The sequence below is a fragment of the Rhipicephalus microplus genome, chromosome 6 (genome assembly GCF_043290135.1).
Source record: "Rhipicephalus microplus isolate Deutch F79 chromosome 6, USDA_Rmic, whole genome shotgun sequence".
NCBI classification, from domain to species: domain Eukaryota; kingdom Metazoa; phylum Arthropoda; class Arachnida; order Ixodida; family Ixodidae; genus Rhipicephalus; species Rhipicephalus microplus.
Window position 1 is genome coordinate 100132203 of NC_134705.1, and position 27170 is coordinate 100159372.

The 27170-nt window shown below is 44.3% G+C and overlaps 1 protein-coding gene across 2 annotated transcripts; it reads left to right on the forward strand.

The window, feature by feature from the left end:
* Positions 1 to 222: 222 nt before the first annotated feature.
* LOC119168112 (uncharacterized) lies at positions 223 to 26347 on the forward strand. 2 transcript variants are annotated; one of them, XM_075866286.1, is made up of 5 exons: positions 223 to 358; positions 17789 to 17925; positions 17997 to 18076; positions 23873 to 23962; positions 26180 to 26347. In XM_075866286.1, exons 1-5 carry the CDS (start codon positions 242 to 244, stop codon positions 26329 to 26331), a joined length of 576 nt encoding a protein of 191 aa, XP_075722401.1. In that variant the 5' UTR covers positions 223 to 241; the 3' UTR covers positions 26332 to 26347. The 2 variants fall into 2 exon arrangements, with proteins under 2 accessions (XP_075722401.1, XP_075722402.1); XM_075866287.1 differs by lacking the exon at positions 23873 to 23962.
* Positions 26348 to 27170: the final 823 nt, after the last annotated feature.

Below are 27170 nucleotides of genomic sequence, written 5' to 3' on the forward strand. Positions count from 1 at the left end.
TTGAGTCCATTTTAAAGCCTTTCAAATTACCGAGATTTGCCTTTTAATAATTTCACTGTACACGAAAAATATCAGCAGTAGATGGTACGCGTAGTTCTTCCGATATTTCCCCTTCATGAAGTATTATTCACATTAAGCTAGGTACCTTTTAGATTTATTGACCTTATTATTTTCCGACTCAATTATATAAAGCTCCGTGCCCAAATGACCGCCCAACGTAGAGTATACGCATGAATAAAACATGGCAAGGCGTTTGAATGCAGCTACGTTCATCTTAGTAGTCTCCGGTGCTACGTTCTGCGGAGCGGACTATTATCGTGGAGGCGGAAGTGTAAATCATAATTACGACTTCACTAAGGTAAATTTCTTCTTACGACAAGCATGCTTGGCTGCTTGGCTCCATAAGAAACGTTCTTTATTGCACTGAATATATTTACGCAAAAGTTGCCACGTCAATTTAGTGAACACTATGCAGCATTAAAAAATTGGAAGCACTTGCCGCTTGTTCTGGTGTTTGCACCAATGTACTTGCCGAACTCTACCTTAAAGCCAGCTCTGTAGGTATGGTATGATGCGGTGCTGGCTGAGTTAGTGTATTTCCTAAATTAAAGTGCTGGCTTCGTTCAGGTTATTTTTAAGATGTTCAGCATAGATGCAAATCGCTTCCAATCAACGTGCGTCTGTATACATTGCATATTACTTTTTCTGTGTAGTCACCTGTTTGTTTTGATAGTGAATTACGGACATTCTCGACAGACTATTTCTATTCACTCACAGAATTAGATGGAGTGCTACAAGAACAAAAGAAATGTATTACTCTTCCCGAAGTTTTCTTTTTCATTTCATGGGGGAGTAGGGCAGAGATAGCCGTAGAACTTACTCTTTTATTGAGAGCAGAATAAAGGAGACTGCGAACGCTCTACTACTCAGTTGAAGTTCCCAATCTATGCAAATCTGGTGCTGATGAAGTTTGAATGAGGCCTGGTACTTCATTCTTGCTGATGGAGTACAATTTAGCGCCTGTATATCACCATTAACGCCGCTATTACAGCACCACAAGAGAAAGACATCAAGGTAAAATTTTCATGTGACGCCATGAAGTGTTTGCTGTGCGGGCGCTGTATGGAACTGGTGAACTCGAGCTGCAGCTGGCGCACCTCGGACGTTCGCCTATCGGTTCTCCTTAGGCGTTAGGCAGCAGCCGTGCCCGCGAATCGGCAGTCACCTTGCCGCAGCTGCTCCGTTGGCCTCATGACACTAATGTTTTAATTGTGCAAGTTTTATTGTAAACATGTGCTTATTTGTATTTAGTTTTGAGTGTAAAAATCACGCAAACGATGCCCGCTACACCTACACATTGATAACCATAGACTGTCAAAATTTTGCAATAATTTTCTAACTGCGACAACAGTGGAAATCATCCAAGACACCAGACAAGCATCCCTCGAATCTGCAGTGACGCAAGCAGCCTCCACTGTCACTTTTCGGCTTCCGAAATCCTTGCCTGCTGATCCGTTCCTTGATTTAACCAGTGAACAGCCAGTTTGTGACATAAAAATGGCATCTCAGACATCACAATTTCCCCTCGTCTTGCCTGCGCTTTTACCAGAGATCGCTGGCAAAATCAGGTACCTTAACTTTATGCCACCCGAGGCGAATCGGTATAATGACACGTTGTTTGCCGAGCTTCTGAAGCACACTTCGTCATCAAAAAGGCAGCGTCTCCAGCAGCTCTCTTCTGCTGGAAAATTAGGCGACCGAAAGCCATCCCAACTTTTGCGCCGTCTTCAGCAGCTTCTCAGTGACAAGGCTTCTTTTTTCGATCAAGATCTGTTTAAGGAGCTCTTCTCACAAAGCTTGCCTCCCACTGTCTCCATGGTGCTTATCACTGCAGCTATCTTGTCATTTGAAAAGCTCGCGCTGATTGCTGGCTTCGTGATGAATTTCAACTCCCTACAATTACCACGGTTGCGGCCGTTTCTGAAACAATTGAACTCACCACTAGACGTGGTGAATGGTGGCAGTATGGCAAGCAGCCGCTTGTTCATCGTTTTTAACAAGGCGTCTAGGCTCCGTTTCCTTGAGAACACGGTAGCTATAGTTAGCGTTCTTTCATATTAACCTAAAAATTAAGAAGAATCACTGATCTGCAGTTGCACTGCAAGCAGCCAACAAGACCACCAACCTGACCCATGGTGAACGCGCGCCCACACTGAACATTGGACTCCGTCATGTTTTTTGTTGAATCTTTCTCGTAGCAGATGTGGCTTATCCAATTCTAGGATGAGAATGGTTTCGTCATTTCAACCTGCTTGTGAAAATCGCTCGCAAGCGTCTTGTTGATTAGAGGAAACGCCTCCCGATGCAAAGTATAGCGTCAACAACCAGCACCACCGCTCTTATCAATAAGCCGCCTTCGTCAGTGTACTAACAGATAATTGACGACTTGCCAAGCTTGCTTAGCCTGGCCAGTTTTCGGCGTCCGGTTATACACGATGTTATCCACCACAGTATTACTTCAAAACCACCGAATAATATTCCTTTTTTACGCCTCGCACCCGACAATCAAGGTTGCCCGAGCTGAATATGATCACTCTATCTAGCTTGGCATTGTGCACCCTTCGTCAAGTCTTGGGCTTCTCCGCTGCAGATGGTGTCTAAGACGTCCCCAGGTGACGTGCCACTCTGTGGTGACTACCACGCTTTGAACGACGTAACCAGTCCTGATCGGCTCTGATCCTCTAACACAACAGACTTTGCAGCACCACTGCATGAAGCGACCATCATTTGGAAAATAGACCTCATCAAGGCTTTTCATCAGATACCTGTGGAATCTTCGGATGTTCTATGAATGGCTATCAAAACGCCTTTTGGGCTTTTTGAAATCCTACTGGTGCCATTTGGTCTCCATAACGCCACTAAGACAATTCAATTGTTCTTAGACACAATCACTCCAGGCCTCCTATTGCGCTTTGCGTATATCTTTAGCCTCTAGGCAGACTACCACAGTTCACATCTACGATAGCTTTTCCAACGCCATTCCGAGTATTGCCTGATCTCGAACAAGAGCAAGAGTACCATGGACGTGCCCCAAATTTACTTTCTCGGCCACCATGTTGATCGTCATAGAATCCAACCACTTCATTCGAAAGTCCAAGCGATTCGGGGCTTTATATTGCTAACTTCCTTGCGAAAGGTGCGAAAGTTCCCGGGACGGATGGATTGTTATCGGCGTTTCATTCCCCGTCGTGCTGAAAACATCCGACATCTCACTAACCTGCTCCAAGGTAGCAGAAAGAGCACGTCCACTACACAGTCTGAGAATGCGTCCCGCTCCTTCGAGGCTGTTAAAAAGCAGCTCGCACACAACACCGTTCTTGGTCACTAAACACCGCGGAAGCCTCACTCTGCTTCATGACAGACGCGTCGGACGTGGCTGTTGAAGCTGCCTTGCAGCAGTTCATTGGAAAATCGTGGCACCCGCTAGCACTCTTTTCGCGTAAGCTCTCACCCACCGAAAGCCACTACAGCACATTCAGACGTGAACTCCTGGATGCTTATGCAACTGTGCATCACTTCAAGCATTTCCTTGAATCCCGATGTATTTTCATCGCGACGGATCACAAGCTGTTGACGTATGCCATCAAATCTGTGAGCAGCAAGTTTTTGATCCATGAGAGACACCACGTTCCCTACATCACGAAATTCACAACTGATGTCCGGCATATGCAAGAGTCTGCGACCGATGCACGCTTTCGCCTGACAGCTTTCGTATCTTGCACTGGAGTGCCAACCACTGCCCGATTCAATGCCCTTGCGTAAGAGCAGGCACAAGATGAAGAAATAGCACTACTTCACGAATATCCTGGAACACACGAGTTTCGCGAAGGTAATATTCTTTCCTGCACCGTTTCGGCAACGCTCGACCGGATACCGAAAACGCTCGACCAGTTGTTCCAACCGAATTCAGGCACGCTGTCTTTTAATTTTTATATACACTCTTTCACTCTGGCATCCTGACTACTTAACACGTTGTCACCTAGCTTTTTTTCTGGCCAGGAATCAACAAAGACGTTCGCAACAGCAGTTGTTTGAAGTGCTAGGTGCCTAAGGTTATTCGTCCTACGTGGTCACTATGCGGCTCATTCGAAGCACCTTTGGAGCGTTTCGACAAAATTCATATGTACATTCTATGGCCATGGTCTCTATCTGACGGAATCGCCTATCTGTTATCATGCACTTACATTTTGCTCGGTGGCCACAGCGTTCCCTATTTCTGACAGAAGAATTGAAACAATTGCAAAGGCCTTTGTGTTTAAGTGGTTGTCATGCGTTGAAGTTCCTTTTACTGTCACCACTGATCCCGGTCGATAGTTTGAGTCCACTTTGTTCAACAACCTAATGGTATTACCGGGAAGTTCGCGAATTCGCACAACAGCATACCGTCCCATCACTAACGGCATGATCGAGCGTTTTCAGACGACCTGAAAGCATCCTTAAAGACGCAACCCGACACGGTCAAGTGAACAGTTTGCCTTCCACCTGTTTTGCTTACCATTGGGGAAATGTTAACACGGGAAATAAAGTGTACACCTACTGGGTTTATCAACGGTTCGCCGCTCCGTCTTCGTGGAGACCTCTTCGATGGTAATACCACCTCGCGAGCGACTTCTTTATCATCATAATTTTCTTAGTCACCCCATCGCGCCTCTCGCGCAGCTCATGCCTTGCTTGAGCTGTGCGAAAACAGAACCGGTTCACGCGCCTGTCAGTCAACGCGCCTGATGCAGGCAGCCGCAACCGCTGAGCTTAGACCCAATGAGAAGAAACTGGTGAGACTGGTATGGCCCGATCGGCCGCCTTCATGACGTCGTCTCACGTATGTGTACTCTCGCTTTATTGGCGCCCTGAAGAACGCGCCCTTCGACGAGAGGGCGCTGCCATACTTCTGCGACTGAGCCCACCTGTGAAGCATCTGTACCCAGACTATCTGCAAGTATGGTTGATGCAACTCGATGCAATGGTCACGCTGAATGTCATCACGGCACAGCCGACGATGCAGGCCACTCTTTTCGAAGCCCTTCCAGTTGAGCTGCGTCATGTCGCTGCCCCATCTGGCTCCGCCCCGCAGCACTACGATGAACACTACTCTTTGATGCTTACCTCTTGCATTCTTACCTACCGCCCACTTTTCGGAACCCGCGATTCTTCGGTTTCCTTGAGTCACAGCGAGCGGTATCAACTGGCCCTCATACCTGCCTTAGCCAAGACTTCATTGCCCCGGCTGCGTCTCTTTCAATCTTACATACAGCCACCAGCGCAACAAGCTCCACGCCCGACCACCTGCCATACGAGGTTTTGAACCTTCCTGGTGCCATCGACAAGTCCATCACAAGTTGAATGTTTTCGATGCTCTCGGCAGACGATCCATCAAACATGACCATCAACTTTCTGTCTTTCCTGACCACGACGGTCCACAGTACCTCTGACATGTCGGGCCCCACGATGGCTACATCGCCGCACGCTCTGGGCCCCATGACCACGGACATCGTCACGCCCACTATTCGCCCCTCGATAGTGAAGGCTCCCCAGTCGACGATGTCGAAAGACGACTTCCTATTCATATTAATTTTGTGCGCATCTCGTGAACAGCGATCGGCATTGCCATCACTACCCCGCGAAGCAGAAGTTTGTGCCCCCGGCCAACTACATCTGAACTTCAGGGACGCGGCAACAATAACGGAAGTGCCTGAGGACGACATGCCTGTGTTACACGACATCGGCAACGAAAAAGCATCATAGACGACGAAGACGATGAAAGCGACCGTGCTGGTGTTGTTGTTGCTGCTGTTCGTTCATCTTGGCTGCAGCTGCCTCTGACTCTCCCTGTATAGTTTGTAAATATATTTATTTCATTCATTCTCTCACCCCCATGACATTTGGTGGAGGTGCGGGGTACAACACGATATAATAGAGCTCCGGAGTGGCAGACGCTTGGATTTTTCCACCATGGCAAACCAGAGACCGGCTCCCGCTGAGGCGACTACAGCAGCAACTGTTGTCCTTCCGCAGCTAAATATCCTGGCACGTTCTGTGGCACGCATGATGTCGACATCGAAGAATGGTTGCCGTTAGACGAACGTACAAGTAAGAATTACAACTGGAATGAAACTCTTATGTTATCCAATATCCTGTTCTACTTGAAAGGAACAGCAAAAGTGTGGTTCGAGAACCACGAAGATGAAATTGGAAGCTGGGATGCGTGCAAAGAAAACATGCGCGCCCTTTTCGACAAGCCTGTGGGTAGAAAGACAGCGGCCAAGAAGGAGTTAGCATCTCGTGCGCAAACGTCATCGGGGTCCTTCATACTTACATACAGGACGTACTTGCCCTTTGCGAAAAAGCGGACAACGGTAAGAAGAACCCGAAAAAGTAGCTCACATATTGAAAGGCATCGCAGATGATGCATTCAACCTTCTCATATGCAAGGACTGCAACACGGTCGATGCCATCATCAAGGAGTGCCAGCGTTTTGAGGCCGCAAAAAGTCGACGTATCGCCCATATTTTCACTCGACTACCAAACAAAGCTGCAAGCTGGTCGTGCGAAGACAGGCCTGCGCTACAGACGCCGTTAACTGCCGAGCACGTGACCAAGATAATCAGACATGAACTTGAAGCTCTGTTTCCTGCGTGCACGTGCTCCCATGCCTGTGACTCTAGCCCTCAGATGGTGCCACTGTACATGCCATTGTGCGACAAGAGCTTTCCAATGCTGGACTGGCCTCCGAGTGCAGTACAGCTCCCTCTCAGCCGATCAACCGTCGTCGACTCCCTGTTTCGTATGCCCAAAGCCAAAACCTTCCAGCGCGCCCTCACAATCCAGCTGGGTGGAGGACTGCTGACGATCGCCCGATTTGTTTCATTTGCCACCGTATCGGACACGTCGCCCGCCGTTGCAACACTTTTGTGTTATTGGCATCAGGCATCCTTCGAGTACCCCCATCAGCCAGAGAGATATCATTGACGCTTTCGAACTTACCAGGAGTCACCTCAGGCCATCAGTGAAGACGTTCCCTCTATGCCGCCATATCGTCGTCACTCTCCATCTCCACACGCTCACCAGTCCCGTTCACCACTCTCCCGTCGCCCGTCGTCTCGCTTGCCCCAATTCCGCCGACCAACGTTGCCGACTGACCACCTGCCGCGGGAAAACTAGATGATGCAGCTCCCGGAGGTGATGCTGCATCGACCACTTGCCCGCCAAATCCTCTGACCGTGTTGCCGACTCAACGCAACCTTATTGACGTTGAAGTAGATGACACACCTGTTGTTGCACTTGTGGACACAGGGGCTGACATATCAGTGATTAATTCAGAACTTCGTTGCCGCCTTAGGAAAGTTTTGACGCCACCCACAGTGCCACTCATCCAGGTCGCCGACGGGAACACGTTTCCCGTGCTTGGAATGTGCTCCGCGCGTATAAGTGTGGCTTATCGCTCCACGACAGTGCTATTTGCTGTGCTCGAAAAATGTTCCCATGAACTTATCCTCGGCATGGACTTCTTATACGGCCACTCTGCCCTTATTTATTGTGGAACCGGCATGCTTAAACTTCATTTACCGTGTTACCATGAGGACCCAACACCAGCTCAACCCCGTCTGTGTTCTGCAGATCACGTTCACCTAGCACCTCAAGCCGTTACTTACGTGAGCCTGAGACCTGTCCTTCCTGTTCCCGATGGTGACTACATGTTGACACCTATTGCTGACGTTCTGCTAGCCAAAAATGTTGCCGTGCCTCACACACTTTTGACAGTCACAAGAAATACAGCCTCTCTCCCGATCCTAAACTTCAGCTGGTGCGCTCAAGTTATCCCAGATAATATGACTTTGGCAAAAGTTTTTTCTATAGATGCTGCCATTTCGGCGTTCGTTGCCGAATATTCTTCGTCCTTTGCTCCGTTTTCATCCTCGAAGAGCGCAGCGGATGCCACCATCGACAAGATGATCGCTCTAGAGCTTCTTCCAGCACAGACAGCTGACATCCGGCACCTGCTGAAATCCTACCGCGACATCTTTAATTTTAATGACCGCCCTTTGGGTCAGACATCCTTTGTAACTCATAAGATTAACAGTGGAGACGCCAGCCCCATCCGACGACGTCCTTAACGCGTGTTTTGCTGAGCGACAAGTTATCCAGCACGAATTTGAAGAAATGCTCACAAAAGAGGTCATAGAACCTTCCTGCAGTCCATGGGCATCGCCGGTCGTGCTAGTCAAGAAGAAGGATGGCAGCTGGCGCTTCTGCGTAGACTACCGTCACTCAAACAAAGTAACACGTAAAGACGTGTATCCACTGCCGCAGATTGACGATGCTCTCGACTGTCTACATGGGTCTGCCTACTTTTCATCTATCGACTTGTGATCAGGAGACTGGCAGATTTTTGTCGGTCATTGAGACCGTGAGAAAAGCGCATTCATCATACCGGATAGACTTTTCCAGTTCAAGGTTATGCCATTCATATTGTGTAATGCGCCAGCTACATTTGAAAGGATGATGAACTCTCTCCTGCGTGGATACAAATGGACCACGTGCCTGTGCTATCTCGATGACGTCATCGTATTTTCACCTACATTCGAAAGCCACCTTAGCCGCCTAACGGCTGTTCTTGAGGTTTTCCGGAAAGCCGGACTTCAGCTCAACTCTTCCAAATGTTGCTTTAGCCATCGGGAAATCCCTGTGCTGGGCCACGTTGTCAATGCTCGAGGCGTGCAACCTGATCCTAACAAAATTCGAATTGTGAAAGATTTTCCCATACCCCGTTCCGCAAAAGATATACGGAGTTTTATCGGCCTTTGTTCTTACTTTCGAAGTTTCGTTAAGAAATTTGCTGACATTGCCCGACCACTTACGGAGCTACTGAAGAAGGACATGCCTTTTTATTGTGGTACTGAGCAAACAACTGCCTTCAGCACCCTTACAACTTTACTTACTTCTCCACCCATCTTGACCAATTTCGACCCGTCAGCCCATACTGAAGTTCGTACCAATGCAAGCGGACATAGAATTGGTGCTGTTCTCGCCCAGCGGCAACGAGGACAGGATCGTTTCATGGCTTATGCCAGTCTCCTCCTTTCTTTTTCGGAGAGCAAGTTTTCCATTACAGAGCGTGAGTGCCTCGCACTAGTCTGGGTAGTCGGAAAATTTCGACCATACTTGTTTGGCCGCACCCTTTCGGTAATTACAGATCACCATGCCTTGTGCTGGCTGCCATCCCTTAAAGATCCAACAGGATGACTTGGCCGTTGGGCCTTGAAACTGCAAGAATACAGCTTCGACGTGGCATACAAATCTGGCCTAATGCACCAGGATGCAGACTGTCTATCCCGTCACCCCGTGGACCCACCTTTCCACCCCGTGAATCTGACCTTTCAGCACATGATCGGACCCTTGTGTCTTCGCCATGTCGGCTTTCACCGACATACGCAAGGAACAGCTCAGCGATCTCCACTTGCGGTCTATCATGCAGAGTCAACCCTTGCCCCTCGTAGACCCGTCGCTACACTTGTTTGTTCTACGCTATGGCATACTTTACCGACGCAACACCAGCGCCGAAGGACCAGAGCTACTACTCGTAGTTCCCGCGACACTCCGTTCCGCTGTAATTGAACAGCTTCACGACGCCCCAAGCGCGGGACATCTCGGAGTCACGTGCACGTACGATCGCGTGCGGCGTACATTCTTCTGGCCAGGCCTTTACCGTTCTGTGCGCCAATACGTTACTGCATGTGAGTCCTGCCAGCGCTCCAAACCTTCCACCTTGCCACCAGCTGGCCCGCTCCAACCAATAGACATACCCACCGTTTTCTTCTACCGCGTCGGTTTTGATCTCGTTGGACCATTTCCTACTTCTCTCACTGGAAACAAGTGGATAGCCGTAGCCACTGGTTACGCCACAAGATATGCTATCAGACGAGCGCTACCGACAAGCTGTGCCACTGACGTCGCGGACGTCTTGCTTCATGACGTCATTCTTCACCATGGCGCTCCTCGACAGCTGCTGACTGATCGTGGTCACTCATTTCTTTCAAAAGTAGTAAGTGACATCCATCGCTCCTGTTCGACGCGTCACAAGCTCACTACGGCTTATCACCCACAAACAAATGGTCATACCATGCGCCTAAATCGAACATTGACAACGATGCTCTCCATCTACGTTTCCAAATATCACCATGATATGGATAGTATATCCTTTGCCTTATGTGGCATTCGCGTACAATTCGTCACGCCACGACACCGCTGGCTTCTCCCCCTTCTATTTATTGTTCGGCTGCCATCCAGCGGCTGAACAATAAAGTCTTCGAGACTCTTCTCCCATCAACTACGCAAACGGTTACAGAGTACGTCCGGGATGCCACTGCTCGGGCTCAAGTGGCCCGCCAAATCACACGGGAACGTCTTCGTGGCTCGCAGCACTCTCAGAAGGCCCGCTACGACAGCCATCACAGAGTACTTTCCTAATCTCCAGGTTCATTGGTCCTCCTGTGGACACCATGCCGCCACGTTGGCTTCTATTCGAAGCTCCTGTCTCGCTACTCGGGGCCTTACAAGGTTTTACGCCGGCTAACCAATGTCACATACGAGAGTGCTCCGTTGAACAGTCAGTCATCATCGTCCACACCCGCTACTGACGTCGTCCACGTGACCCACCTCAAACCGTACATATCCGCATATGATTCTACTCTCCTTTAGGCACCGAGACGGTGCTCCCAGCAGCGGGGTGTTATATGTTACATGACATCGGCAACGAAAGAGCATCACAGACGACGAAGACGATGAAAGCGACCGCGCTCATGTTGTATATTTCGTGAACATATTTATTTCATTCATTCTCTCACTCCCGTGACACCTGGTTCACCAACGACACAGCAGCCAGCCGATAAATCATTTGCCATGCAACACATGAAGCATGTAACCCTCGATTACGGCCATTGTGGGCTGCATAACGAAGGAGCTTCTGCGATAGCTTGCTCTCTGCCAGGCAGTTCTGCCCTGAGCACGTCTGCGGCGTCTCACATCTTTCTTCCAGAGCCCTACATGGCCATGAGACGTGTGACCAATACGCACGCGCATCGTTAACGGTAGGCATGCCAACCCAAACGTGTCTTTCGCAGGTGGTGCTAATTCGACGATGCATTCTCCCTCAGTCCCCGGTAAGGAAGACGACCCGACGTGCTAGTGGCGCCGTTTTTTAAGCCTATTTCCACATTCACCGACTTTCATACAAGCGGGGTATGTTTCGGAAGGACCAGAGAGACCTCAGAACCAATAATGCTTAATTTATAGTTGACATAACGAGAATTTTAAGATTTTTTGGTTTTGTGTTGTCACCTAGAAGATCCTGAATCATACCCACAAGGGGGATTGGCCAAACTGTACCTTATAACGTAGATTGTTATACAATGCTTGTTAAAACAAAGAAAAATCAGATAAGAAGAAGATGAATTTTGACCTACATAGAAAAATAAAGTGAAAAGTGCGAAAGGATTCAACAAACCAGATTTTATAGAGCGTTCCCCTCGCAACCTCTTCTCTGCCTCCGAGCTCCGGCTTCAATCTGCTTTCTACATCTTCCCGTTCACCAGATTCAGTCAAAACAGCCTTGCAGTGAATACAGCAGTAGAATGGGCCTCCTAACTGACCGGTTTTTCTTCAGGTGTCCACAGCAACTATGTCCTAACTCGCCCATCCTTGCCTGGGAAAATCTTTTTGACCTTCAACAGCTGCCACTTTGTTCTGTTTCACGCTTCTCCGAGCAGAAGTACATCTCCTTCTTGTATTGTTGTGTGAGCTTCTGTATTTCTCCTGGCACATTTAAGCTCCCCCAAGTACTCTCTTTTCCATCTGGTTCAACTTTTTATCATTGCCTGTTTTTTTGCACTCAAGTAATTCAGGAAACTGTATTATCCAAGTATGTTGTCTTCCTGTTTGTTGATTGCATGCCTGCTTCCTGAAACATCCGCTGTTGTGATGAGTAGGGGCTGGTTAGAATCGTCATACACATAAGCAAGAGGCCGCTTTGTAATTACTCCTTCTGCTTTAACAACCAATGCCCCTAATTCTTTTTCATTCAAGAGTCGAGCTCCAGTAGTTTTTGTGATGGACTTCGTAAAGCTTCTGATCAGTCTTTCATAAAATCCTCCTCACCATGACGCTAACACTGCCTAAAGTTCCATTTCACTTACAGGTTATTTCTATAGTGCTGCAGCCTTTCATCTGCCATCTTTATTATCTTGTTCATCTCTGTCTGAGATTTGTTTAACGCTCATTCATTGTCACTGCCAATTATACTGAATCATTTTCTAGCTATTAATCTTCGGAATGCTTGTATAAACGGTTTTCATACGATCATTTTGACCAACTTTAGTTTTACAGTTCTTTCTAGTGCACACAAAAAGATCACACTGTTTAACTTTGTAAGTGTGGTGTTTTTTCCTCTCGAGCATTCAGCGGTTCATCAAAGGCTATACCAATTTTGTTGAAAGGCCTCGTTTGCGTTATCCTGGTAGCAGGTACTGGTGAACTTTCTTGCGCCATTGGTCTGGATATGTACCTCCTCCTTGTGATAAATTTTTTGTAACACCTTTCACCCGGTCAGCTACGAACAATCTGAAACCTCATTTCTAAATACGTCAATGTTGCCGCAACGCCACCGTGCATTGTCACTTGATGCGCATCAAGAACTCAGAGTTTTGATAAGTGAATTTCTCTTGGCAAAAAATAGGATGCTTTTCATCAAAGCTTATATTCTTCCACTGAAACCTCCCTTTCACTCTTAGGACACCATGTTTTTCTTCAAAGATGTTAGTGCCGTGTAGATTCATGTTGTATATTTGTGCCGCTGTTCTTTGTAACGCCCTATGCTCCTGTTTTATTAGCACAAACTCTACCTTGTACAATTCTTCTCCTGTGAGCAAACCTGTTTTCCTGAATGTTCTTTTTTGATTTTCTTATGTACATGAACTGAAGTATGTAAAGCGGTATAAAAATAAATCGGGGAAAAATACTGTTGCAGCATAACGACGATTCGTACCAGTGACCCCTTGCTTCACGGCCCACTTCGCTAGCCAACACAATGAACCGTCATTTTTTGTCTTTATTGGCTTGCATATCAAGGCAATGACATACGCTACAAAATACAAGCTTGAAGGTTTTTCTACCACCAACGCTTTTACATGTTATTTCAACTTTAAAACTGCCCTTGAGACACGTAAAAATCAAGATTGCCCCATTCTATACTATTCTGGTATATATATACAAAAACATGAGGTACACGAGACGCCCAACGCCACCGCGTGGCACGAGACGCAGTGGGGATATTCAACTTGCCGCAATTTATAAGAAAAAAAATCACATTATATCTACGAAGTGCGTGATGATGAGTGAGGCGAAGCATTCGTCCATCTATTCGTTCGCGCGACCGTCTGTGCGACCACCCGTGCATCAATCTGTGCGTCCGTCAATATGTTCATTCGTGCGTCCATCCCTGCGTCCTTCCATGTGTTCATCCGTCTAAGCACACTTGCGATCGTCCGTGCATCTGTCTGTCTATTCGTCTATTCATCCTCCGTTCATCTAGTTAACACTCCAAGTACCGCATTTGGCATCTTTTCGTAATATATTCAGCATATACAAGTACCGGCATCCAGCGGACATTCTAAGAACAAAACGAGAAGTGGCACGCGCGCTTTTTGACGGCCTGCGCTTCGTGTTTATTTCCCACCTTTCACCCGCGCTAAAGCCTTGCTAGACCTTGTTAAAACGAAAAAGGTTACACCCAGCGAGTTTAGCATGGTAATTAATCCCTTCTGTTCAGATAGTGCTCAATGTGCGTCCTTCTTGTAATATATTTAGTAAGCATCAAATGCAAAGGTAATTTAATAGATATTAAGTCATGAATTTTCGTCTTTGTAAGTTATTTCATCAGAAACAATCACGTTTTTATTTATGATTAACGTGCGTGGGTTTGCTTCTCAATTGAAAAGGGTGCGTGCGTGTAGCTTCTCTAGTCCTGCCGCGGAGGTGGCTACCTGATGCTATGACGATGACTACATACATTGCACGACCCACGACCTAGGAAGCTTTGCCCCTCCCCCCCCCCCCAAAAAAAAAAAAATAAAACAGCGTTGGCTGAAGCATTGTGACATTTTTGGGGCGTTCCTCAAGTACAAGCACGTAGCAACTATTTTGATTGTTATACTCGACGACAACTTTCTGTGGCAGCACAGCCAAAGCTACGTAGTTGGAGCTTTCGAACATGTGTTATTTGGCCACGTAGTCCGTTTTCGTGCGAGTTCAGTTTTGGTTTCGCAAGTACATCTAACATCTACTTTTTCGCACGACCACCACGCAATTAATAAAATTCAATATTAAGAGGCACTAAATGAAATGTTTCTTTTTAAAGGGAAAGAAATCAAAGCTTTTTTGAAGTGGTTGAGATTTGTTCCAGAAAAAAAAAACAGGGCGCAGCCGAGCAGGTACTGGGGGATTGGAACAAGGCAAAGCAGAAAAATCATTTTTTTTTAATTTCAGCGCATACTTAATCAACATCATTGTTTTCCTTCTTTTAAAGACGCAAGAACTAACTGGAGACGCTCATGTTATTTTTCGAAGGATGCAAACACAACGATGAGAAGCAGACATATTTACATCGATCAGTCATCAGCGGGCGTAGGACGTTTGTAATTCCAAGTGGGTGAACGGAATCTTTCGTCATATCAGAACGCTGTTTTCGCACACTCAACAGGGCAATATACATGAACGCATCTATTACCCAGCCAAAGCGCAAGAAACGGCTTCCTCAATAGACGCCGTACAAGGCGGATTAAAAAAAAATTGCTGGAGTGGAAGCTCCCGCAATGCCTTGCCAGCCGAAGTGAAGCCATCTTTTGCCACTGCCAAGATGGCGGAACATGCTCTTTTTTGATAGTGCCCATTTAGAAATCAAGTGGCTTTGATATGTTAGTGTTAATTCTACGTTATTTCTAAATTAAAAGACAGTTGTTGAAGACGAGACAACACACAAAAACGAGTATGGGTGATTGATTATTCAAAGGGCTTTGCCTCCGATTGGAGGCTCACTAAGAAAAACCAGTAACTCTAAGACGCACCTGGAGCACTATGCGACCCAAAAAAGTTTCCACTTTACACTCGTTGGGCGTTCGAGTGCAACGCTTCGTTCATAATCGCTGAACAGTGATACTTTATCATGCCCCTAGTAAGGTGGCCGCCGCAGCCGCCATCTTGCCAGATGCACGGCTTCCCTCCTAGGCTACATTTCCCTTAAAGCAATTTTTAAATCCTTCTTGACGCCGAAGAGAGCGCTGTTACGGCACGCAATCTTCAGCGTTATCGTATCAACAATATCAGGCAGCCGAAACACCGGCCACGTATGCAACGCAATCTAGGAAAATGGTCAGTGGTTCTGCGTACAGATTCCAATCGCATTTTTTCTTCCAAGCAGCTGCTGTTGCTGAAGACAGGCAGGTCGCCGGTGTCAATTTCAAGGTGGCTACAGTGATTAGAGTCCCAGTTTTGCTGATGATATTGCTCGCACACAAATTCTCGGTGATTCCATGTGTGAAAAAGAAAATATTTCACGACGCGCCACTGTCTTCGTTTATCGCTGCTCGATGAATACAAATCGCTTAACGAACACGCATTCATGCGTGCTCACAAGCTTTGATGTGAGCTTGCGCGACCATCGAGCGATGCCATCGTTGTTTACCGGGGCAGGAAAAAGGGGAAATGGCACGCGAAAATCAGAATTCTAGAAACAGCAAAGAACGAAAATGCTACATTAGTTACGCTGCCTAATGATATTGCGAACATTCTTGAACACAATATTTGAATATTTTCTTTTTATGTTTTGCGTTATGCTACGCAGTATAGAAAAGTTTGCGTTCGTGGACCACACTCAGAAGCGTAGTAAAAAAAGGGCGTGATTGGACTTGGCAGCCTCGACGATCTGCTGCCATGGAAAGTTGGCGCCAAGTATAGTACACACTTGTCGAGTGTCTTACGCCATCTTTTCGAGCTTTCTTGTTTGTGCTGAGTGGCATGCTGAAAGTACCGAGCTGCTTGCCGCTCTTCGTGTGACATTGAAATTACTTGCTATTGCATTCATTTTAAATGCGAAGCAAGTTTTTGGGTACCACAAACACTTGTGGCATGTTTATGCATATCTATCTATCTATCTATCTATCTATCTATCTATCTATCTATCTATCTATCTATCTATCTATCTATCTATCTATCTATCTATCTATCTATCTATCTATATATATATATATCTGTCTCTCTGTCTGTCTGTCTGTCTGTCTGTCTGTCTATCTATCTATCTATCTATCTATCTATCTATCTATCTATCTATCTATCTATCTATCTATCTATCTATCTATCTATATGCATATCCAATAATTCATCTACCTACCCGCCTAGGTCTGGGTGCTCTCATGATCACCACCTCAACTTGGAGAGAACCATAATTAGTATGAGAAGGTAACATTATTTAACGAATATCAAATGCTAGTCATGGCTTGAAGAATGTCACAATCCAGTTGTGTACGTCGTAAAACACTTTCCAAATAACAGTGGCACGTACACATGGGTGGGAATGTGCCACAGGAGATAGATATTTTATACCTACCCAGGAACAATGAGAACATACATGGGTAACTTTAACGCTTGTACGTTAAGAAAAAGCTGATATATGCAGCGTCGACCGGACGACTACAAATAATAAATGTCAGTGTCCCAACAGCAATCGAACCCTAGCATTCTGCGTGACGCTCAAGTATTCCACCACAGAGCCACGCTAGACGGAAATATTTTGGAAATGAACCATAACGTTCGTGAAACGTCAATTATGTTATCAGTGCTGGCTATCAAATTTCCTAAGAATTACATATGTTTTACTATCATACAGTAGATATGTCGCGTTAACGTCAGTTCAAGTTAGGTGCCAACAACTCAGCTTTATTTGTGTAGCAGCGTTAAGAGCGACCATCCTCGTGACCCTCAGCGCGAACGCCAGCGCTTCATATCAGCTCACAACTTCTGTTTTGCTAATATACATGTTGCTATTGGCACCATTACGCAACTGAATACAACTGGTAATATAAAACATATGCGGCTGTTTAACGTATCTGTGTGCGTGTAATTTACATGCACTGAGAACAACGTCGTAGTGCTTCGCTCATTAAAATAAATAAAACACATTCGCTTTGCAACATCATGCTTCGCATATCATCGACTCAAGATACGTGGGATCTTCTTAATGTGTTCGCCCGAGTGGTGAAACTTATTTTTTTCATCATTTTACATATTGTTCGTATGAATAAAAGCTCAAAGCTCATACGGACCCTAGCAGTCGTCCCGTATGGGTTTATCTTTGTCTGTTTATATTTGCACTAAGAATGCAAATAAACGTCAAAATATACTAGATCAAGTTTCTGCGTTATGTGCTTCTCTATAATATTGTTGGATTCTATAGCCAATGGCTAAATAACACACCTACACGAAAGCATCTCCCGCGCCTGGCACCGCGCCTGGCTTCCACCCTGAAGAGCCGCCTTTGATGTATGGTAGGCACATGCACTTTAAAGCACGCTATCTCTCACTGTGGGCACAAAGTGTCAACACTAAAGTATTTTTACACCTCTAACAAAAATGAGCATGATTTTCTGGGTAGGTAACTGCTAACGATGTTTTTGTTTTTTTCCAGTTGTTCGAGCAAAACAAAAGCATATGGACTTATTTCTCATCTAGGAATGGCACTTACACTTGCAAGAGAGAGGTCATGAAAAGCATAACAGGGAGGACTTTAGAAGTGCAAATTTTTTACACCAAGAACAACCAGACGTAAGGCTAGAAAAGCACATGCCCTTACGTATTCTGAAAATGACTAACGTCCTGACGGATTTTTTTTGCAGCCACAATTACACTGTTAATGGTACGTTATCTAACGTTCAGGCCAAAGGCAGTCCATTGAACGCAATTTACATGAAGGATGGTAAGTACAATGCTGTCTTCATATTATTGATTAAGGTATGTGTTTGGGTGACCTAATAGTTCATTGTCAGGCAAAATAGAACAGAGCTGGCATAAAGACGAATGCATAAACGAGAGCTGACACAAGCAAGCACTCTCTTTCAATGGAATGTTTATTCAGAAAAAACACATATACACATATAAGTAGCGAAACAACATGCGGCAATTGTCATGCGCTTTTGCAAAGGCGATTATATGGACACCCTGGCTGGTCTTTTGCCAAGAGTACATATATAATATATATATATATATATATATATATATATATATATATATATATATATATATACGTAGATTATAAAGAGTTTGGCATTGGTTGCCGAAGAATTAAGGAAAAATAAGTATAGGCCTCTAAAAACTGTTTATTGGTGACGTTTCGATCGGAGACCGATCTTCATCAGCCTGATGAAGGTCTGATGAAGATTGGTCTCCGATCGGAACGACACCAATAAACAGTTTTTTAGAGGCGTACACTTAAATTTCCTATATATACATATATATATATATATATATATATATATATATATATATATATATATATATATATATATATATATATATATATATATATATATATATATATATATATATATATATGAGAAAGAGGTGTATATCTAAGGGCTCGTTTTTCTTTGTTTGAACACACTAATAAAGATATCTAGCAGCCAATAATGAATGCCAAGTATTGTATAGGGGAAGTATTAGCACCAATATAATTTACATAAGAAGAAAGAAAAGTGGGTGAACAAAGAACTTGCCATGAGCAGGAATCAAACCTACGAAACTTCGAATCAAACACGTTATTCGAAGGTTGTAGGTTCGATTCCTGCTCACGGCAATTTATTTTTTTCATCCAATTCTCTTTCTTCCTATTTATATTACATTGGTTCAAACAACTTCCTCTATACATTTCTTGGCATTATTGTATGGTAGATCACAATTTATATATATATATATATATATATATATATATATATATATTTATACTCATTTTGCGAGAGGGAAGTCTGCTTTCAGTAATTTGATTCAATTATTAATCGGGAAAGTATTGCAACGCCTTTCTCAGAAAAATGGTTTTTAGACTGTCGCGTGAAAGAGGGCAAGACAGAGGGGAAACGTTAATTGATGTAGGCCTAAATGTTATCCTGGTTGGGTGGAGCCTTCATATAAGGTCCCCATTGGCTCGCAAAACACGGCGTGGCCCCTGTATTGGCCCATTCTACTATAAATATACGGCGTGTCATGAATTCATAATGAAACATGTTTTTCTTCCTTTCAAACAAAAAGAAGATGATATAGAGATAGTATGACAGATATGTAGTGTTTAACGTTTAAAAACCAACATATGAATATGAGAGACGCCAAAGTGAACGGCTCCGGAAACTCCGACCACCTGGGTTCTTTCACGTGCACCCAAATCTGAACACACGTGCATACAGCATTCCCTCCTTCATTGAAAATGCAGCCGCTGCCAACAGAAATAATTCTCGCGACCTGCGGGTCAGCAGCTAAGTCCTTTAGCCACTTGACCACCATGGCGGGTCAAATTTTATAGATATAGTGGTTGGAAAGTTTGTACTGACGTGTCAGAAGTTGGCTGAAGAGTGGTATGTTACGAAGAGTAACTAACCGCTTTTTTTCCCGATGGGCTCCTCTGAAAGTTGTGGTGGGCTCTTCACAGGAAGACTTCCAGAGGAAAGATAACCGCATGGTACATTTTGTATTGAGCCAGATGTTACGACATGAGCAGAAATATGTGTAGATAGGTTGCACGCACAAATATACATCAAAAATAAATTTAAGCGTCGCAAATATTTTACGAAAAGAATGGTCCCCACTTGCGCAACGATGCAAACAAGAGCATGAGTACTGGCATTACAAGTGCTAAGCTGTTAAGTAACGATTGTGCATGCGAAGATGGTAGCCCTGGACACTCCTACATAAATAACCTTCTGTGCATGGCACATAAGTACAACTGAGGTTAACTCGAAGAGACGACCATAACGTAGAAGTGCATATTTATTGTTGCTTGATTAAACAAACAAGTTACTGATCAATGTAAAAAATGGCATTTCGGGATCCGCGCGGATCTCTCATTCACAATGCAATGATGGCTGAGCAAAAGGTTTAACAGGCACACTAAACTACTTGTCCTCTCGGACTTTGCGTTATGACTCAGCGCTGCATAAGCATCTGTTGTTCAGCCCTAATTTCAATGCAAATAAGGGGTTCGTAAGGATGCTGAAACGTGATTCTTTAATTGATTTGACAATGGTGAGTGACCGGTTATTTCGAGAATTTTTTTACCCGACCAGATGGTATTCTGTTGAGCTCTCGGATATATCAAAGGTTTATACAATTGGATAGACATCATTGCAAGCGCAATTGAAGTTTCACCAACATTACACCTGAATAGTTTATTTTCTTACAGAAAAAGGGAGACCTGGCATAGCTTTGTGGTAGAATAATTGATTGCAATGCAGAATGCTTGGTTTCGGTTCCTACAAGAACATTGATGTTCTTCGAGTAAGCGCTGCCGATGCCATCTTTCTAAACACTCTCGAATTCAAATTACCGATGTTTGTTGCCACCGTTCCTGAGTACATGTGAAATGTCAATCACCTGCGGCACATACTTGCGTACCAGTGGCATATACCAAACCACGCGTATGTGCCACAGTATGAAGAAGAGAGAGAGAGTGGGAAAGGAAAGGCCGGTAGGTTAACCAGACATTGACATCTGGTCTGCTGCCCAGCGCTGGGGGCGGGGAAGTAGGGGCAAGAAAGAGGGGGTAGATAGAGAAAAAAAACGCACGCGCACTCATAAGAAAATTAAAACACACACACGAAGTGCGTTCTAGCTACAACCGTTCAGTAAGGCCGGTCGATCGCAAAAAGTGTAGTAGCGCTTTCAGGGCTCTCTTCTGTGAAGTCGCATCCTGTCGATACTGCAGAATTCTTTGCTCCGACAGAGGTTGATCATCCAATTTGTTGAGTTCCTTGTGAAGGCATAGTCGTTGTTTACTATACCCTAGGCAGTCACAAAGAATATGTTGGATTGTTTCCTCTTTGACACAGTGGCCACAGGCTGCGGTGTCGGCCATTCCAATGCGGAAAGCGTAGGCGTTGGTAAACGCAACACCCAACCACAGCCTACACAACATGGTCTAGTCTGCTCGGCAAAGCCTCGACGGGACTTGAAGGCTTAGCGAAGGGTCAAGCGAGTACAGTCGGGCATGCTTGAAGTGTGGTTGATTCCATTGTGATGTGGTTTGCTGGCGAGCAAGCCTGCGGAGCTTTCGTGCAGCATCTGTCCTAGAAAGTGGTAGTCGCAGTTTATGATCTTCTGTGTGGGCTGAGCGGGCAGCTTGATCGGCCCGTTCATTGATGATTCCGCAGTGACTGGGCAACCACTGAAATGTAATTTGGTGCCCTTTCTCAGTCAGGTGGTGTATAACCTCTGCTATCTCTAGTACCAGCTGCTCGTGTGGTACACGGCATAAGGCAGATAGTAGAGACTGCAGTGCCGCCTTCGAGTTGCAGAAAATATTCCACTTGCAGTATGAAGAGAAGTGTTCAATGAATAAAGCGCTAAGATTATGACATTATTCATGTCACAATCAGAGCATCATATTCGTTTAATTATCTTACTGTTTCATACTTTAATACTTTTGAGTGGGTGATCACGTGACCCAGATAGATAGATAGATATATAGATAGATAGACAGATAGATAGATAGATAAATAGATAGATAAATAGATAGATAGACAGACAGACAGACAGACAGACAGACAGACAGATAGATAGATAGATAGATAGATAGATAGATAGATAGATAGATAGATAGATAGATAGATAGATAGATAGATAGATAGATAGATAGATAGAAAGATAGATAGATAGATAGATAGATAGATAGATAGATAGATAGATAGATAGATAGATAGATAGATAGATAGATAGATAGATAGATAGATAGATAGATAGATAGATAGATAGATAGATAGATAGATAGATAGATAGATAGATAGGCGCCCAAATTTCAAAAATCGTAGGCACAGCTGAATTCAGAGATATGCTAAGAAACTCATAGAACCAGACCACCAGACTAAGATTTCTGCTAGCTCACGAAAGTGAGTTAGCATGCAGTCGCAGGCTCTTTTGAAGGTTGTGGATTTGGTTCCCACCTAGGAAAAAGGCAATTTATTATCTACTTTATCTTTTTTTTACTTTAAAGTGAGAAAAGTTAGATGATATTCAAGGAATGACATATAAATTTTATGTTCCTTCCTCGGCCTAATAGTTCACTGACTTTATTAATTCGTGTGTAATTTAACTTATGCTGCACAGTAGAGCATTGCATACCCAGCTTGAACATTTAAAACTATTAGTGACGTACAAGGTAACAAAGACAAAAAACTGCACCTCTTTGAGACGCGTTGGCGCGACGCTCTGGCTAACTGACAGTTGAAAAATCAAGTGTGGGCCATCCGGCAAGCCCTGTAAGCGGTTGAAAGCCAAACCGTACCGCGACCACCCGGTTAACTTCGGTCAGGCTGCTAATAAGCAGGTCCTTATTAAACTTTTGTTTTTAAACAAATAATTTGTGATTACCAGTAGAACAACTGTTTTTCTAACATAGATGTTGATTTTCAGTAACTTAGTTGCAAATAGTTTGTCAAAGAGATAAATTATTATTGGACACTGAGAAGTCAATGCAAACAGAGAGACATTAAATAGCCACCATTCACGTCATAAGTGCCGGCTGCAAATATACGAAGGAGATGGGCTAGGGTGGTGATTATCATTCGTAGGGAAGCAAATATTTGTGGGGGAGCTGCTCTGTCGGCACAGCCTGGTGCGGGAACAGCAGTGAGTATAGTCAGTGTTCTCAGCTGGCCTAGCTATTTGGTTCATTAAGGCAACATCACTCGAATCTTCCTGCTTGAGTGCCGCCGAGTTGTTGCTATCACTGTCACCCTCCTTAGTTAGAAGCCTGTGAGCGCATTTTGTGATCACTGGGCAGCCGCCCTGGCCTTCGCCGTCAACTCCATGGAAGAACGCTGTATACACGGTGACAAAGGCCTTTTTAATTTCTTTGTAAATGGTTTCCTCTTCACATGAGTCATTAAAAGAAGAGCCCAAAAACCTCTGCAAGCTGCCCGCTCCAAGGCACGAAATATGAAGTTCCGCGTATCCGGATGTTCTCCCTAGACCAGGACGTTGGAGGACACCCTACACAATACGGCTTCGCAGGCTTCGAAGCTAAGCAGAAGGGTCCACCACCTTTTTCACAGAAATTGATGGAGAACCTACGCAATATTACTTAGATTCCTAAAGAAGAATTTGAAGACAAATTATGATTTATATGACAAAATTCATCCGGATACTCAAAACAGCAGCTCATGTCCCCGTAGAGGGAAGCTATCCAACTTAGGGCACATGCTCTGGTGAAGCCCCTCGTTATGGGGAAGTCATCTCAATAACGCGGCGTTTGGTGCTCAACGATTATATGACCCAAGAATTGGAATCATCTTAGGGCGTTCAGAGGGCTGCCAGTGTGCTTTTCAGATCTACCCGGTGTGTCCAAACTTCGGAGGACCCCTCTGTGCTCAAGTCGTGTCTTTCAGGTCTCCTATCAAAGTTTCACCAACCATCCAAAGAAATAAAAAATCTATTACGTTGCTCGTTTGTTGTAACGCACCCGACCTTCCAGTGGGATTCACACTTGATGATCTACGATCTTTAATCTGCACAGATACTGGTGACCGCTTGAATAAGGAACTTATCTTTGCCTCTAAAGACAACAGCTGCGCTGTTGTTTACGTTGAAAGTTTCAATGGTCCACGTGAGTATATTATTAATTTGCTAAAAGCCGTTCAATGGTAGCTGTAGTTTTACTGGTATAATAGCTGGTTTAAAATATTGTTGGCCTTCTCATGAGACAGAACGGCACATATTTGCAAACTGACAGTGGCGACATTATTCGTAGGCTGTACTTTTCTTGGCAAACTGTTACCTCCATCGGCATTCATACTTGAGCTATCGATGATTTCAGCCTTATCACTTGACACTGCGTACGCTCTGAGTAAACTATAATGTTCTTGTTGCGCACGTACTCCTATCAAAGTGTTCTAAAGTAATCTGGAACGTTCTCAGTCATACAAGCGCGGTTTCCGCGAGGTAGTAGTTACACGTGCATTGAACCATTTGCTATAACCACTAAAATATAATGTTCCCGTTGCGCACGTACTCCTATCAAAGTGTTCTAAAGTAATCTCGAAGGTTCTCAGTTATACGAGCGTGGTTTGTTCGAGGCAGCAGTTACATGTGCATTGAAGAAGTTGCAGAAACATAGCAAGGAAAGAGCACTTGGGTCAAAGGGACACTATAGAATAATAAAATGGCTATTCAGCGATAATTTCAACACCAATTTTTACTATAAAAATTGTTTCATGTATTGTCTTCAGTAGACTTACTGCAGAAAATGGTGATTTGCTCGTTGAACCCTAGTCAAAAAAGCATCAATGTGCTCCTACAGAATACACTTAGCCCTATTACGCAGGAAAAATAATATTTAAATATTTATACTATTTGAAGGGTGGTAAAAATATCTGATACTTCACTAGATATTGTTTCGCGATAAAGCACATCCCACCAGTTAAAGCACACACCGAAAGCTTCGACGAAAGCCGTTAAGGACAACGGCTATCAGTGAGCACTTTCGTCACACTGCACTATAACAAGAAATGGTATACATTTCAGTGAATTAAGAACTAATGATAATATAGGATTTTCAATTAGGGGCCTCTAATACTTTGGACCCCAAAGCCCTTTGGGTAAGCACGCTTTGTGTCTACCAAGAGCAAAGGGCTTTCGAATAGACTCCGCAGTGATTTGCACACTCTCCTTATTCTGTCACTCCAGTCATAGCCCATAGAGGTCTTTGCAGTGGCTGCTGCCAAGTTTGCCAAAAAGGCGAAGCCCAAACAGTGTTTGTGTTTCTTTCCTATGTGCTAAAGTTGTGTTTCCTAAACGCTCGCACTTCATTGAATTATTCAACGATTGAAATCTAGATATGTTTTGATAACCATTTAGTTACATCTTTTCGCCGTTTCGATGCAGAAGTGCAAAGTAATTTTGTGCCTTTCAACATAGGGAACCGGGCTTTGTGAGACCATAAAATTCAGATTTTCTTTCACTTGTTATATTTGTAATTTTCATATAAAAAACAGGAAAACCTTGTTAAAACTCGATTCAAAAACGTGATTGAGCTTGAGCTTCTTCAAGTTTTTCACGCATCTGTGATAGTATCTTTGGAAACGCAAAGAAACCTCGACGCAGTGCGAATAGAGTGAGTCTTATCCTGAACAGCAATCAGTTCTTTTAAATGAGGTTCTCCTGCCAGGATACTTTGTATCACACTATCTTCTACGTGCGAACCCTTCTAAACAAAAAAATTAGAATATATACTGGTTGTATGTAAATTTTTCACTTCATAGGACATGCCTTAAGGTAACCTAAAGCCTTTTGTTGCGTTTTGACTCTTTGAAACGCCCGAAATAAAGTGGAATCCGCTTTGGTACCGGGAATTAAATGCACTAATCGTTTCAGAATAAGATACGTGCTGTTTGTCAAACAGGTGAAAACCAAACGCTGTTTGCGCTTCGCGCAGCCAGTGGCCTCCATGATATTTTCATGGGGCCCCAAAGGATTCCGGCTCTTATTCAAAAACTGCCTAATAAAAACTGCGCTCTCGTAACATCACCTTCTTCACAGCACATAAAACAATATCTAGAAAAGTGATATGATAGGGGTGCATCAAAAGGAGAAGTAGAAACATTTATTTTTAAATACATGCAGCAACAATTTCAACACCGACAATTAATCTCAGTCTCTTAAAATGCCAGTACAATTCCTGTTTCATTTTCAGCATTGTAAAAGCGATTATTTCCTCTTGTTAAGCCCAATGAGGGAGAATATTCTTCTCCAGAGTTTGGCAACAGCTGTATTGTTCACTTGAGAAGTGTTTTATACGTGCTCTGCGCTTCTCTCTTTGTTACAGAGTATGTCACGTTCGACTTTCTTGTAAAAGAGTCCCGCGTACACAAAGGTCCACGCCCTGCTTGTGTAAAAAGGTACAATAAGCAAGTCAAAAGACGTGTTTTTCATCAAGAAAATCGAACACTATATACTTCCGAATGTTCAAGCCAATAAAAGGCACCCAAAGTTTTAGGAACTTTCCATTTGGAGATGTGCCCACGAGATCAATAAGTATTTTCACATTAAAGAGGATTGGATGGGGCAAAATAGACCCGGAGCGAAACGCGGCATTATCACTTTTTGGGCCTCTGTAACTATTACAAAAATTACTTTTCTGTGTTTTCCTTTACTACTGATGGTGGTACTTGTGTGCATTTTCGTGTGTAAATTTTTATTAATGTCATGCAAAAAAGTTACGTGCCTAGTGTCAGTGTGTAAGTGCCCGGTCAAAAAGGGTTTAAATTCTGCGCAATCAAATTTTCAGATTTATGCATAAAGCTACTCTGGTACAAATCCAACAAGGTAGCTATTATTTTGTTACTTTACTGTTTTATCTACTCACCACCAATAGTTTAGTTTATAAGGTTCCCGGGAACAAAGTGAATATGTCGAAAGGAAGGTCAAAAAAAGACATGATTCAAACACCTTCCTTCGGCACAAGAGCAGAGAAGTGCTGGCTACCGTCATCTCATGATCGCCAGTCCTGTGAACAGCCCTGGTTCCTGACCCACTAGGCAGCCACACATTTAAACTCCGGTACAACTATTTAGCCGTCACCTTCGAGGTCTGGGTCTTGAATTTGGCCCCTTACATGAACCAGCTCTGTCAACGGACACCACTGTTAAAAAAAAGGCCTTGTCAAGCCACCCAACACAGGTAGCAGTCCAGAATCTCCGAATTTTCATGGTCACGAAAAGAAAGATGCGGAAGACTGGCTAGACAAAAAGTTAGAACGACAACCGTATAACGTCAAAATCGACGCTAGGTACAAGTGATACAACAACCACCTTAAT